The sequence below is a fragment of the Delphinus delphis genome, chromosome 8, assembly GCF_949987515.2.
Source record: "Delphinus delphis chromosome 8, mDelDel1.2, whole genome shotgun sequence".
NCBI lineage: Eukaryota > Metazoa > Chordata > Mammalia > Artiodactyla > Delphinidae > Delphinus > Delphinus delphis.
This window is the reverse complement of record NC_082690.1, coordinates 103,727,809-103,741,307: the sequence shown is the minus strand read 5'-3', so window position 1 is coordinate 103,741,307 and position 13,499 is coordinate 103,727,809. Positions and strand designations below refer to the sequence as shown.

The window sequence follows — 13,499 nt, the reverse complement described above, 5'->3', positions numbered from 1 at the left end:
ATGTATAAAAGAAGAAAACCTCACAACCGTACGGATAAGACATAAAAGACATAAATAAATGGTATTATGTATCTTATGCTTGGTAGAAAATGAAAGCAAAATTCTATTCAATCTGTCAATACCCTCCAGCCAAAGACCACCAGGCACACATCTGTAGTTATTAGTTTTGCAGTGTGGGGTATCTCAGTAAGAAGGGATTAGGAAGGATTTCTAGGATTTGGGCTTGTGTTGGGGATATGAGGGAGGGTTTAAAGAAGTAGGACTTTTCTCTGGATTGGATGCTGTCAGCAAGTGGGAGTATTTCTGTGATGGGATATGTTAACAGATCTTAACTATACGGAGGCTAAAGCTGCAATTGGTAAAGTAGCAACAGAAACTTATATTATCCAATATAGAGGGATTTTCATTATTTTTGTGTGTTGGACAATATTTGTGTCTTTGTCAGTGTTCACATGATTACAGAATGATCTTGTTTTTGTTTTGATCCTTCACATCACAGAGTGACCTTGTCTGATGTCTATGTTCTGTGAAATTGTTCATGTTCAACAGAACACCAAGGCTAGCTCCTGGATGTCCGAGGATGCTTTTCTCTTTCTCAAATCTATAAATTAAATGCAATTTTAATGTTAATTACCAGTTACGTATGGGTTCGTTTTATGAGAGTACTTCCCAAAATCTATTTAAGTTGGGTATCAGGACAAATAAACATTAAAGAAGAGTTAAGAAGTCAAAAGGGAAAGAGTACTGCGAAAACTAGACATGAAACGAAAAGGCTTATATATTTGACTACAAAAAATAAAAGTCTTCTCTGTAATAAAAATGACCAATACAGAAGTTTGTAAGACAAACTTGGGTAAAGTATCTTCAATACATTTGAGGAAGGGTTGATATCCCTAGTTAAACACACACACAATACAAAACAAAACACTCTCTACCAGTCAATATATAAAAAGTGAACTCTTAGGGATCGTGTTGATTTTTTACAATAAAAATATACTATTGGAAAAAAATTTTCAAGAAAAAAATCTGGGGCTCGAACACAGGCGGTATTGCAGAGGAGCGTCAGAGAAGCCTACGCTTCCCAGGAGGCTCTGCGCTGACTGCCCCAGGCCTCCCGACAGGCTCCGCGCGCTTTACGCGCCAGCTTTGGCCTTAGCCTGCGAGCAACGGGGTCGCGACGGACAATGGAAAGCAGCGACGGGGAAGCCGTCGACAAGCGCCGCGTTCACCTGCGCCCTGTTACGCTGCGCGATCCCGCCCCCATCTTGCTGCACCTTCTGCCCTGCGAGGTTCTGGTTAACCGGCCCGCCCCCGTGGGGCTCTTCTTCACCCCGGCCATCCGCCAGGGTCCCGACGGTGAGCGCTCTCGGCTGGACTACGGCTCCCGGCAGCCCCCGCGCCGGCGCCGCGCTCTCCTCCGCGAGGAGCGGCGCGAGGGCTCCCGGGGATCGTGGTCCACCGAAGGTGGCGGGAGGGCGGCTACCGGGCTTGCTCCGGTAGGCCTGGATCAGACCCTCACTGGGGCCCTTCGCCTGCCTCCTCCAGGACTGGAAGTGTCGTTCCGGGGCCGCAGTCTACGCGGCGAGGAGGTGGTGGTGCCTCCCGGCCTCGTGGGATATGTGATGACAGAAGAGAAGGGAGAGGTGTTGCTGGGGAAGCAGGACTTCTCGGAGGGTTTGGAGGATGACGAGCAAGAGGAGCGGGAACTCGTGGAGCCCCCGGAGGCGCTGGAGCGCGACTTCGTGAGCACGGGGGTACAGGGTTGCAAGGGAGCGCGGGTGGGAGCGGCGGCCTCGATGCTGAGCCGGGGCCCCTTCCCCAGGACCGCTTTATTGGAGCCACAGCCAGTTTCAGCAGCTTCACCCTGTGGGGCCTGGAGACTATCCCCGGTCCCGATGCCAAAGTGCGTGGGGCCCTGACCTGGCCCAGCCTCGCTGCAGCGGTGAGTACATGGATGGGCCCCCTCCCTCCCAGACCCCATCCAACCCCCCCCCCCGCCCCTTCAAGGTGGTTTCCTAAGTTGTCCAGAATCTTGTCCCTGAGTGAATCTGGGGGCTTCGGGGCTGGGGAGAACAATGGGGCAGATGGAACCTGGGTCTGACTGGAGGATTAGACTGGGTAGGGGCAGCATGGCTTCCCCACCACTCTTCTCTGGCCTTCTAGAAGGGCTATGATTTTGAGCAGCTGGGTCTCTCCCCTGAGGATCTGGGCCACCCAGTCACTATACTGCAGAAATCCAATAGTAGAGGTGATTCCTGTTGCAGATTCACGCACAGGTACCCGAGGACTGAGAACCAGAGCTTGAAACTGAAAGCCACCGATCCCTTCACCCCAGTAAACCCTTCTTCACTTTGGAGCCTGATTCCATCACCCCAATAAAGGAGCTCTTCACAGAACACCTGTAAGTTCGCCAGCACCTTGGATCCAGCACTGCCCATTTTCCCACAAGGTCCTTTCACAGCTCTGACCTATAGAAACAATTTATTGCCAGGGGGCAGTGGGGCAAGAGAGGCCAGAATTCTGCAGCCAGTTCCCACCCCACCCCACCCCCAGCTTCTACTTTACAAAAGAAATTTGTACAGCCACCAGTCCTCTATACAAGCCACCCGCACCCCCCATCTCACTGTACACAGCTGCCTGGCTCCCTCTGGTCCCTGGTTCACAGCAGGCCTGGGCCTGCGGCCAGCCGACCTTGGAGTTGACCTGAGCCCTGAGCTCGCCCTGGTGCTAGGCACCAGCAGGCCTTTACCAGGCCTGTCCTCTCCTTGTGGAGTTGTCCTCCGCCCTCTCTCCCTTGGCGCGCCTCTTGGAGACCCCAGTGGGGGAGGGATGGGCCGTCAGCCGCAGTTCTGCTGGCTTTGCTGGCACTGCCACGGGCAGTGCCTGGTCACCATTTTCCCCTCTTGCTCCAGTCCTTGGGAGTGAAGTGCAGACACTTGGAGTCGATCCGAAGAAGCCGCTTGAGCATAGCCCGTTCGTGCCCATCCACGATGTCCTCCGACAGTGTGAGGATATACTGGCCCTGGACAGGAGACGGGGCCAGGCAGGTCAGCCCACGTGGGGCCTGCTCTCTGCACCCCTACACACACGTGTCTCCCCCTGCCTGCCTCCCTACCTTGTAGTAGTTGATGAGGTTGAGGTACTGTAGAGTGGAGATGACATCCTCCTTCTTGATGCTGGTAATTTCACTGATCTCACTGTGGGAGGGCAAAGATCAGGTCCCCTGGGGGCCTACATCTCCACCCCAGGCCCCCAGTAGCCCGAAGAGTGAGAAAGCCCGGGAACAGACAGGTCATGCCATGCACCCCCGGGCAGGCAGGGCCAGGCTCACTTGATGGTGATCTGCGGCCTCTCCCCGCTCTCTGACTTCAGCCCCATCAAGATCTCCAGAATGGTCTGGGACCAGTAGCTTCGGTAGGATAGGAGGCCAAGATCCGAGAGGGGCTTCTCAGGGGTCCCCGTTTTCCCTTCCACTTTGGAGAGTTCATAGCCTAAAGCAATGGAGCAGGAGGGGGTGGGTAAGCAATCACAGCGTTATGCAACCATCGTTTAGGAATGCAGGTTGCAGAGGTAGACTGCATGGCTTCCATTCTGGGCCTGCCATGTGGTAGTTCTGTGCCTCAGTTTCCTTGTAAAGGACTAGTGAGCGTACGGTTCACCGGTGTGCTGAGGGCACTGAGAGAAGTAGCTACAATCAACTAGAAGCCAGTGAGGGCTTACAGGTGGGATGCGGGGAGTGCAGCGAAAATGGTTTGTGGAAAGTGCGTGCCTCCAACTTGCCTCAGTCATACCAGACTCTCTGCGCCTGGATATGTGAGGAGAGAAGAGGGAAGACCCCACCTCTGGTCCAGGCCTGAGGATGCTTGCAGTTCCTCAGCTGTGACCTGAGAAGCATCAGCTGCTCTAAGACCAGGCTGGCCTGACTGGATGGCTGGGAGGAAGCAAGAAGGGCGCCAAAGCACTTCCCAAGTCAGAGGGAGGCCATTCCTCAGCAGTAGCTACCTCTCCAGTGGCTCTCTCCCTCCCATTCTGACTGCTGTGCCCTCCTCTACCCTGCTGACCACTGGGCACTGGCAGGCAGTTCCTGGTGAGACCCTCAGGCCATGCAAAACCCTGAGCGGTTTCACATCTCTTGGACAGTATTCATTTCCCCGTCAGGGCCCTGAGATGTCTCCACTACTTCTAGAAGCCCTTCTTTATCCTCAGTCATAACGAGCCTTGTGTCGGATCGTAGCCCTTTCTCCTTTCCCCCTTGATTCATCTTTATCAGCCAGTCTGACCCTCTTGCCCAACTTCCTGTGACTTTCACCAAGCAGCCCGGTGGGGAGGACAGAGAGGCTTGTGCTTTGGAGGAAGGAAGCATGGAAGAGGGAAGGGGCACACTTGAGTTCTTAACTCAACTTTGGGGGGAGTGCATGCAGAGTCCTGACAGATCAACTGGAGGCCACACTTGCCTCCTCAGCTGCAGGAGCTCCCAGCCCCTCCCAGTCAACAACCGACCCACCCTCTGGAGCTGCCTGGAATGGTGCTTCTAGTGCCCTGTCTGCTCCTGCCGGGCACAACTGAGCACATTTCCTTGGTGGCCCCACACACATCCCATCTCCACTGAGGGCTGAGCTCCAAGGCTAGACTGACTTTCAGCAACCTTCTGCTCTTCAGGCAGAAGGTTTCCTGAGGATGTGACCACATCTTGGCATGTTTCTATACCAATAAAATTTCTCAGAACATGTCGGTGATCAAGTCAAGCCTCCAAGTCTTCACCAGACAGCTAAGCCTCCCTCATCTCCCGGGTCAGAGCTTGGTTATCCCAAGGGTGCAGTGAGTGGTGAGTTGAATGGAATGACGGTAAGAGGCTGGGAAGCAAGAGGGGGCCTTGGGGGCTAATGAAGAGTTCACGTCTGATGGGGGGCAGAGGCCAGATCCCTGTGAGTCACGTTTGACGTGACATCTGCTGTCCCCAAGGCTCAGAGAACAAGTAGGAAAATAAACCACAGGTCCTTGCCCAGGAACGTGTATAACCGCAAAGGACCAGACAGCTGAGCAGGAGTGGCTCACTCGGCTTCTGCCCGTGCCCTGGGCAGGAGCAGACAAGTCAGAATTGGGAAAAGTTGAGTGGTACTTAGAACCTTGGCCAAGGAACTATGAGGGGCTGAAAACCTAGTCCAGACGAACAGGGCAGTCACCCCAGTACGGAGAGAACCTTGGGAGAGTCTCATCTTTATTTCTAGCCAGTTCCCCTGGTGACTGGACTGCACAGCCAGGGCTGAGAACACAGCAACCCGACATGTCTGTGTGCAGCATCTGTGCGTGAGACAGCGATGGGGCCTGGGCCTCCCAGGACCTGCCCCCAGCCCCCGGCCAGCAGCACAGGTACTCACTGAACTCGATCAGCAGCTTGCCGTAGCCCCGGCGCTGGTAGGGAGGCAGGGTCAGGATGCAGGCCACGTTGTAGTCTTCTGTGGATTCCTTTTCCTGGAAAAGAGAGGCAGGTGAGTGTGAGGGAAGGGACCTAGCTCAGGGCAGGACTGAGGACAGCCTGGAAGAGCACTCACCTTGGAGAAGTAGCCCACGATGTGGAAGCCCTTGCAGTCATACTCCGTCATGACGTAGAAGAGGAAAGGGTCTGTGTCATAGTACAGCGTCTTGTGGTCGAGGAAACACTTAGCCAGAAGACACAGGTTCTGGGAGTAACTCTGCAAACGAAAAGGTCTGTCACCACCCTGGGTACCCAGCCTTGAGCATGGCCGTTGGGCCAGGGTCAGCCTGAAGCTTCTTTGTCCCCCAGGCTGACAGGTGAGAAGCCTTCCTCCCTGGGGCCTGACCTAGTCCATTGGTCAGTGTGTCCGGCGCACGGGCCCTTCTTAGTGTCCAGGAGCCCACGTTTCAGCTGTGTGATGGTGTTCAAGCACCCGCCCCCCGGTGAGCTGGGCAGGTCTACTCGTGCTCTCCATACCCCACCTAACTCTGGCCTGGAAGCCTCCACTGCCCTCTGCCAGTTACCAGTCAAGAAACTGATGTGTCCCTACAAAGAAGGACTGACCAAGGATTATGAGAAAAGCTCTGTCTGTGTGACAGTCTTAGGAAACTGGTTGTCAAAAAAACAACACTCTGCAACCCCCAGTCACATCTCTTGAGAACTGATCTGCTCTTCTACAACAGGGGTAAAGAATTCCGGAATTTGACAAAATAACTGCCTCAAGGGCTGCCCCAGCAAAATTATTAATCTTGCTACTTTACTTCTAGTCTCACAACTTTCCTGCATTTCAGATTTGGCTTTTTAAGCACCTGCTGGACACGGCCATTTGGATACCCAAGCCCACACACTTAATACAGTTAACAGTGGTTAAAGCAGCATCTTCCTCTCAAGTCCCCCCAGCACCCAAGCAAGAGCTGTCCCCTGGCAGTCTAGGTGACTGCCTCTCCCTCCCCGCCCTCCAGGCCCCAAGAATGGAGGCATTTCACTTTTAAAGTCCCTCCAGGTTATGCCCTTCTTCCTCCCCACAGCCAGACTAAGGCAGGTTTGAAGCCCCAAACCTGTAGTGTCCCCACTTCCCAGCTGACCTCAATCCCACCCCCTGAGCTCTGTCCCACGTAAGACAGCCTTGCCTCCTCCTGTCTGCCCTCCACCTGAGCTCTGTCCCACGTAAGACAGCCTTGCCGCATCCTGTCTGCCCTCCACCTGAGCTCTGTCCCACGTAAGACAGCCTTGCCGCATCCTGTCTGCCCTCCACCTGAGCTCTGTCCCACGTAAGACAGCCTTGCCGCATCCTGTCTGCCCTCCGGCCAGAAGAAAGGATCTTCGCCTTTTACACGGTCTCTGCACATTTTTTTGCATTTCACAGATAACGCATTTTTTTTACAAATTGAAGGTTTGTGGCAACCCTGCATTGAGTCTATCACTGCCATTTTTCCAAAAGCATGTGCTTATTTCATGTCTGTGTCACATTTTTATAATTCTTGCAATAATATTACAAACTTTTTCCTTATTATATTTGTTATGGTGACCAGTGATTCTCAATGTTACCACTACAATTGTTTTTTTAGACACAATGCCACTGCACGCTTAACGGACTACAGCACAGCGTACACGTACCTTTGATATGCTCAGGGAAGCCAAAAATATTGTGTGACTGCTTTATTTCGATGTTCACCTGATTGTGGTGGTCTGAAACTGAACCCGCAGTATGTCTGGAGTCAGCATCCATTCCTGCCCTTCAGAACCCACTGCCTGTGTCACGGCTCAAAGGTTACCTCCTCTGTGAAGCTTTGCTGTCCACCTCTTCTGGATCCTGATAACCCACCCTTTGTGTTTCATGACACGTATCACACTGGGATCTATGCAGCCATTAGCATGTCTGTTTTCCCCTGTGAGCTCTCAGCAGAGATTTTGTCCAATTCACCTTGTACAGTATCTCCCACCACCTGCCCTACAGCAGGAATGCAGTAAATGGGGTGAACAGATCTGTTAGCCACAATGGGCAGTGTTTTCCTGAGCTGGAAGAAGCTGCTCACTCGACTCCCTCAGACTCCCGGCGACAAGGACTCCCCGCTGCCCCTCAGCCACTGACCTTGTTCTTACGTCCATCGATCTCAAAGAAGGAGATGGTGCCCTTTCGGTAAATCTCGTTGCCTGGAGGATGTCGCAGGTCACACTTGGTCTGAGGAAGAGAGGAGAATTAGGGGCGGGGGTGGGGGGTTGCTAGGAGGATGGCCTCCTGGGACCCCTCATACCAAGTGACGCTGCAGACACTTGAGGCTTCGGCCGTACTTGAGGCAGAACTCGCAGAGGTAGAGGACGGGCAGTGTGGTGAGCTCCTGTGGGTATGGAGAGAAGTACCAGGGCTTGAGGCGGTGCCGGCCCAGCTCGATGCACTCGATGTTCTTCATCCGGGTGACAATGTCGTCGTGGCTCCGGTCAGACACCAGGCTCCCAGTCATGCGAGGAGCTGACGGTATTCCATCTGAGCTGTCCTGTGAGTCCTGCCCAAGGCCGGTGGAAGACACCAGGTTACAGGAGACAATTCAAGCAGGGCACTTTACAGCTCACAGCCTTTCCACAGGTTTCCTTGTTCAAACCTAACAGCAAACCTATTGGGGGAGGTACTAAAATCCCCACTTTCCAGTTAAAGAAACCAAGACTTGGAAAGTTTTCATTTGGAATGTAGAAAAAAATCACCCAATGCCTGATCTGAACCAGCTCCGCCTCACTCCCAGTCCCACCAACGCCATCTCTGCTCAGCACCCCTTGTTCATTTTTAAACTAGTCACTAAAGTCTCTGCCCTGCCTATGTCCCCTCCTTTTCACCCAGCTTCCCTCTTCCTCAGACCTACCTCATCAGTGCCCAAGCAATTCGATTTTCGCTTCCGCCCTGGCTGAGCTGCCACTGCCCTACGGGCTGATCCATTCTGCAGATGAAAAAGTAGGAACAGAAAACATAGCTGTGAAATGAGCCCAAAAGGGGCTACCAGAGGTTAGAAGAAGGGGAGGGAAGAAGAGATGGTTTGGGGGACTCACCTGGGGAAAAACTGAGGCTGGGGCTGTCTCGCTGGGCACTGGGGTCGCTGGTGAAACCACCTCCACCTTCCGTTTCTGCAGAAAGAAACCAGGACAGGTGGGTCAGAAGGTAGAGAAGGTGGGACCTGAGAGGAAAGCAAGGTCCCTGGAATTGCTGAGGGTACCGTTGAGCGGTGGTTGGGCTGCAGGCAGGAGCTGGAGGAGAGCGGCTGGTCGGGCTCGCCGCCGGGAATGGCCTCCCGCTCCTTGGGCAGGTTGAAGCGGAGTGTGATCTGGACCGGGATTGGCAAGGTCTTCCCGCTGGCCTGGGCGGAGGCCGGCTGTAGAGATAGGTCCAGGGTCTTCCTCTGGGGCGGGGTTGGTGGTGGGATCAGGAAGGGGAGTAGGGCCCCCTCAGCATGGAGTGATCAAACCCCACCCTCTGCCCTTTCAAGGACACAGGAACAGCCACTGGACTCTGGAAACTACATCTGCAATTTGGCCCCCATCCTTCACAAGCTGATGCCAGGGTGGGAGGGCACAGCCTCAAGCCCATCCAGGAGCCACTGAGGCCAAGAGATTTGAAAAGTAGGAGGCAGGAGAGAGGAGGTGAAGCAGGGGACCTACTCACCACCTCTCTCTCTGGAGAGCCGGGGCGGGACCCAGGAAGTCCGTTCTTGGTGGGAGTCTTGGCCTCTTTCTTGGGGAACTGGATCTTCTTTAGGTCCAGCCGCTCGTGGGTCACCCATTCATCCAGGCGTTTGTTGACTGCAGCAGTGGGGATGGCTCAGGAAGGAGTGCCAGAGGCTGCCCCGCAACCCTGCGGCCCCACCTCATCCCGGCCCAGAACTCACAGTCAATGTAATGGACGTAGAAAAGCTTCCGGCCACTGATGTCCTTCACGCTCAGTATCTCAGCCAGGGCTGTGGGAACAGCAGAGGCAAGGGCCTTAGACAGACCAGGCCATGAGGCTCCACCCTCCTACGACCTGAACTCCACCACGAGGCCCGATTCCTAAGCCCCAGCACTTGGAACCGCTCGCTCAAGCCCCCGTTAGTCACCAAGTGCCATCCCCTCTCCAAGCCCTGACCGGTCCCTCACAAACGGCTAAAAGCCACGCCCCTCCTGAGTATCTGCGCCCCGCCCGCTCCAGGATTCTAGAGGCCCCACCCCCTCCCCTGGGTTCGGTTGACTCTCCCCCGCCCCTCGCCCTCAGGTTCCTTAGCCCCGCCCCCCGACGTCACTCACGCCACTCATCTTCGTTGTCTTGGTTCCGCCGCAGCACGGGCAGGCGGCAGCCCTCGATTATCTCCCCCTGGGGAGACAGCGCGGCGCCAGGGTCGGCTACTGGGGGGCCTCGGGCTCTACCCACCTCCCCTGGCTCCCTCCGCCCCGCCCCGGGCACCGGACTCACCACCTCCGCCATCTTCCCTCCCTCCACTGCCACTTCCGGCCCCTCTGGGAGACGTCACTTCCGGGACTGAACACGTTGTAGGCCCGGGCTTCCCCGAAGCGGCTTTACGAGAGGACACTTGCGAGACATCGCCGCCCAGCTTGCTGACGGAGCCGGCCCGTTTGGCTGCTGGGGGAATGGTGTGTTTTAAGTCTCAGGCCAGGTCCTGGGTGGAATCCCCACAACGTGCACAACGATTGGAGGAAAACTGAGTCCGTCACGTGACGCTCACTGGGTGCGACGCCGGTCACGTGGGACTGGTGTTAGTGCTTTGAGGGAGGCCGGGCTGGGGCGTCTCCTACTGGCGTAACGATGCGTCGCGGGGAGTGAACTGCGCGTGCTCGGCCGGGAGTTGGGGGGCGGGTCTGGAGAAGTGGCCGGGACTTGAAAGACTCAACGCGTCGCTAAGTTGTGGACTTCATTCCTTAGGGCTGGGAGTCACGGAAGATTTATGGGTTTGTTGTTTTGTATAATAGGTTGCTAATTATAAGAGTAATTACAACATTTTTCATTTATACATTCAACAAGTGCTTAGTTATCGCCTACCATGTGCCAGGCCCTATTCTAGGAGCCTGGAATACATCAGTGAATAAAATAATCTCCTCCTCCTGGAGCTTGCATTCTTGGAGGTTGGGAAGAAAAAAAAGAGGGGTATAGATAACAAACAGTAAATATATTTAAAAAATAAATTATCTAGTCTATTAAAGAGTGATGGGCTTCCCTGATGGCGCAGTGGTTGGGAGTCCGCCTGCCGATGCAGGGGACGCGGGTTCGTGCCCCGGTCCGGGAGGATTCCACATGCCGCGGAGCGGCTGGGCCCGTGAGCCATGGCCGCTGGGCCTGCGCGTCCGGAGCCTGTGCTCCGCAGCGGGAGGGGCCGCAGTGAGAGGCCCGCGTACCGCAAAAAAAAAAAAAAAAAAGAGTGATAAGTGTTTTGGGAAACCAAAAAAAAAAAAAAAAAAAAACCCTGCAAGGTGAAGGAAATAGGCAGGTAGGCAAACTGTGGCGTGCAGGCCAAATCCAACCCTCTGCTAGTTTTCCTACAGCCAGTGGGCTAAGAATGGTTTTTATATTTTTTAAAGCTTGGAGAAATATCAAAAGAATATGACACATGAAAATTATGAAATTCAAATTTCAGGGTCTGTAAACAATGTTTTGTTGGAGCATAGCCACACTCATTCATTGACGTTTTGTCTATGACTCCATCCACATTAAAACTGAATAATTGGAACTTCCCTGCTGGCGCAGTGGTTAAGAAGCCGCCTGTCAACGCAGGAGACATGGGTTCCAGCCCCGGTCCGGGAGGGTCCCACGTGCCTCGGAACAACTAAGCCCGTGCGCCACAACTACTGAGCCTGCACTCTAGAGCCCACGCACCTAGAGCCCGTGATCTGCAACAAGAGAAGCCACCGCAATGAGAAGGCTGCGCGTAGCCCCCACTTGCCGCAACTAGAGAAAGCCTGCGTGCAGCAACGAAGACCATAAATAACCATATGGTCCATAATAACCATATGGAACCATAAAAAAACAAACAAATAAATAAAATGGATAACTGGGACTCCCCTGGTGGTCCAGTGGTAAAGAATCTGCCTCACAATGCAGGAGATGCGGGTTCGATCCCTGGTCAGGGAACAAAGATCCCACGTGCTGTGGGGAAACTAAGCCCTCATGCCACAACTACTGAGTTTGCGTGCCTCAACTAGAGCCTGCGAGCTGCAAACAACAGAGTCCATGTGCTCTGGAACCTGCGCACGACAACTAGAGAAGGGAAAAAAACCCTGCATGCCACAACTAGAGAGAAGCCTGTGCACCGCAAGGAAAGATCCCGCATGCCACAACTAAGACCCAATGCGGCCAAATAAATAAATAAATATTTTTAAAAAAGAAGAAGGAAGGAACATGGACTTCTGTTTTCCAAATGTATGTGCTATGTTTGTGCTTAAAAGATCCAGATTCATCAAAATGCTGGCTGAATTCAAGGTGGGGGTAAACAAGCATTTCCTCTAAACTGCACTAATGATGTGCCCGTGACCTTGAGGGCTGAAGATGTTTCTTCTGGGTAAGAGCTCTCGGGCTGGTGTGTTTTTCAGCGCAGGGTTGTCATTGCAGGTGGGCTGTGACCAGGCCCATGACCTTTGTGGAACATTCCCTGTCACAGTGTCATGGAAGCAATAACTGGTTCCCAGGAAAGACCCCGAGCCAGGAAAGGGGCCGGAAGCTGAGCCCCACTGGGCTCAACAGCTCACTCATTTGGGAAAACGGACTTGTGCTCTCCTTTATATCTCAGGGGATCTAAAGGAAAACAAGTACCCAAGACAAAAGTCAAATATTCAGAATGACACCTTTTCGGCCCAGTGAAGGCTTAAAAAAAAAACAGTTCAAGAACACAATTCATTTTCATCATCTCTGGTTTTCAGAGAGGGCTTTTTAAAAAGTGTATTTGCTGTACCCATTAAAATCATTTTCTACAAACGGTTACCATGAGCGGCACTTTCTGGGGTGGGACAGGTGAATGCTGTTGTGGGGATGTGGGGGGAACAAGGGTAGGAGGGGCCTGTCATAGAAGGGGGTCGTGGCTGTGGGAGAGAAGGTTCCATAGCATAAGCCTCATCCTACCAGCCGAGGGGACTTTTATTCTCAGAGAAGTGCATGAGGAATGGTTGCCGGTGTTGTTCTGGATTGACAAGGTGTTAATTTCTCGGTAGGTTGTAACTTTAAAAATAAAAAAATTATTTGTGTTAAAAAAAAAACCCAAGGGCTTCCCTGGTGGCGCAGTGGTTGAGAGTCTCCTGCCAATGCAGGGGACATGGGTTCGAGCTCTGGTCTGGGAGGATCCCACATGCCACGGAGCAACTAGGCCCGTGAGCCACAACTACTGAGCCTGTGCGTCTGGAGCCTGTGCTCTGCAACAAGAGAGGCCACGACAGTGAGAGTCCCGTGCACCACGATGAAGAGTGGCCCACGCTCGCCACAACTAGAGAAAGCCCTCGCACAGAAACGAAGACCCAACACAGCCAAAAATAAATAAATGAATTAATTTTTAAAAAAAAACAAAAAATCAAAGTGGGGGTAAAGACTGCTTGGCAGAGAGTCCAAGGCTGCAGGCCCAGGTCTGGGAATCCTCAGCATGGATGGCAGCAAGGGCAAGAAAATGCCCGCTGGGCTAGGTACTTGGCTGGCCCTCCCAGACTTCAGGGGGCACTCTCACAGAGGTGGGGGTGAGAGAAAGCCAGACTCTGCAGGGCTCGAGGGACTGGAAGCAGCACAAATACACAATTCTTTAGGGTAGTTTGAGTTTGCGTGAAAGGTTAAAATGACTCTTAGAGGAAAACATAGGCAGAACACTCTATGACATAAATCACAGCAAAATCCTTTTTGACCCATCTCCTAGAGAAATGGAAATAAAAATAAACAAATGGGATCTAATGAAACTTAAAAGCTTTTGCACAGCAAAGGAAACCATAAACAAGATGAAAAGACAACCCTCAGAATGGGAGAAAATATTTGCAAATGAAGCAACTGACAAAGGATTAATCTCCAAAATTTACAAGC

The 13,499-nt window shown here is 53.2% G+C and overlaps 2 protein-coding genes across 7 annotated transcripts; one reads left to right on the top strand and one right to left on the bottom strand.

Annotated features, from left to right (window-relative positions):
- The first annotated feature begins 1,121 nt into the window (after nt 1–1,121).
- Nucleotides 1,122–2,999, top strand: RNASEH2C (ribonuclease H2 subunit C). The gene is made up of 5 exons (XM_060019266.1): nt 1,122–1,356; nt 1,546–1,742; nt 1,823–1,942; nt 2,265–2,401; nt 2,913–2,999. Exons 1-4 carry the CDS (start codon nt 1,185–1,187, stop codon nt 2,289–2,291), a joined length of 516 nt encoding a protein of 171 aa, XP_059875249.1. The 5' UTR covers nt 1,122–1,184; the 3' UTR covers nt 2,292–2,401; nt 2,913–2,999.
- KAT5 (lysine acetyltransferase 5) lies at nt 2,457–10,212 on the bottom strand. Of its 6 annotated transcripts, none has more exons than XM_060019262.1 (14): nt 9,909–10,210; nt 9,743–9,809; nt 9,349–9,417; nt 9,126–9,262; nt 8,680–8,862; nt 8,516–8,590; nt 8,332–8,406; nt 7,732–7,980; nt 7,569–7,658; nt 5,553–5,693; nt 5,379–5,472; nt 3,332–3,491; nt 3,116–3,197; nt 2,457–3,022 (listed from the first exon to the last, which is right to left on the bottom strand). In XM_060019262.1, exons 1-14 carry the CDS (start codon nt 9,918–9,920, stop codon nt 2,888–2,890), a joined length of 1,569 nt encoding a protein of 522 aa, XP_059875245.1. In that variant the 5' UTR covers nt 9,921–10,210; the 3' UTR covers nt 2,457–2,887. The 6 variants fall into 6 exon arrangements, with proteins under 6 accessions (XP_059875245.1, XP_059875243.1, XP_059875246.1 ...); XM_060019263.1 differs by having other exon boundaries at nt 2,458–3,022; nt 8,680–8,835; nt 9,909–10,206; XM_060019260.1 differs by having other exon boundaries at nt 9,743–10,212.
- Between the last annotated feature and the right edge of the window lie 3,287 nt (nt 10,213–13,499).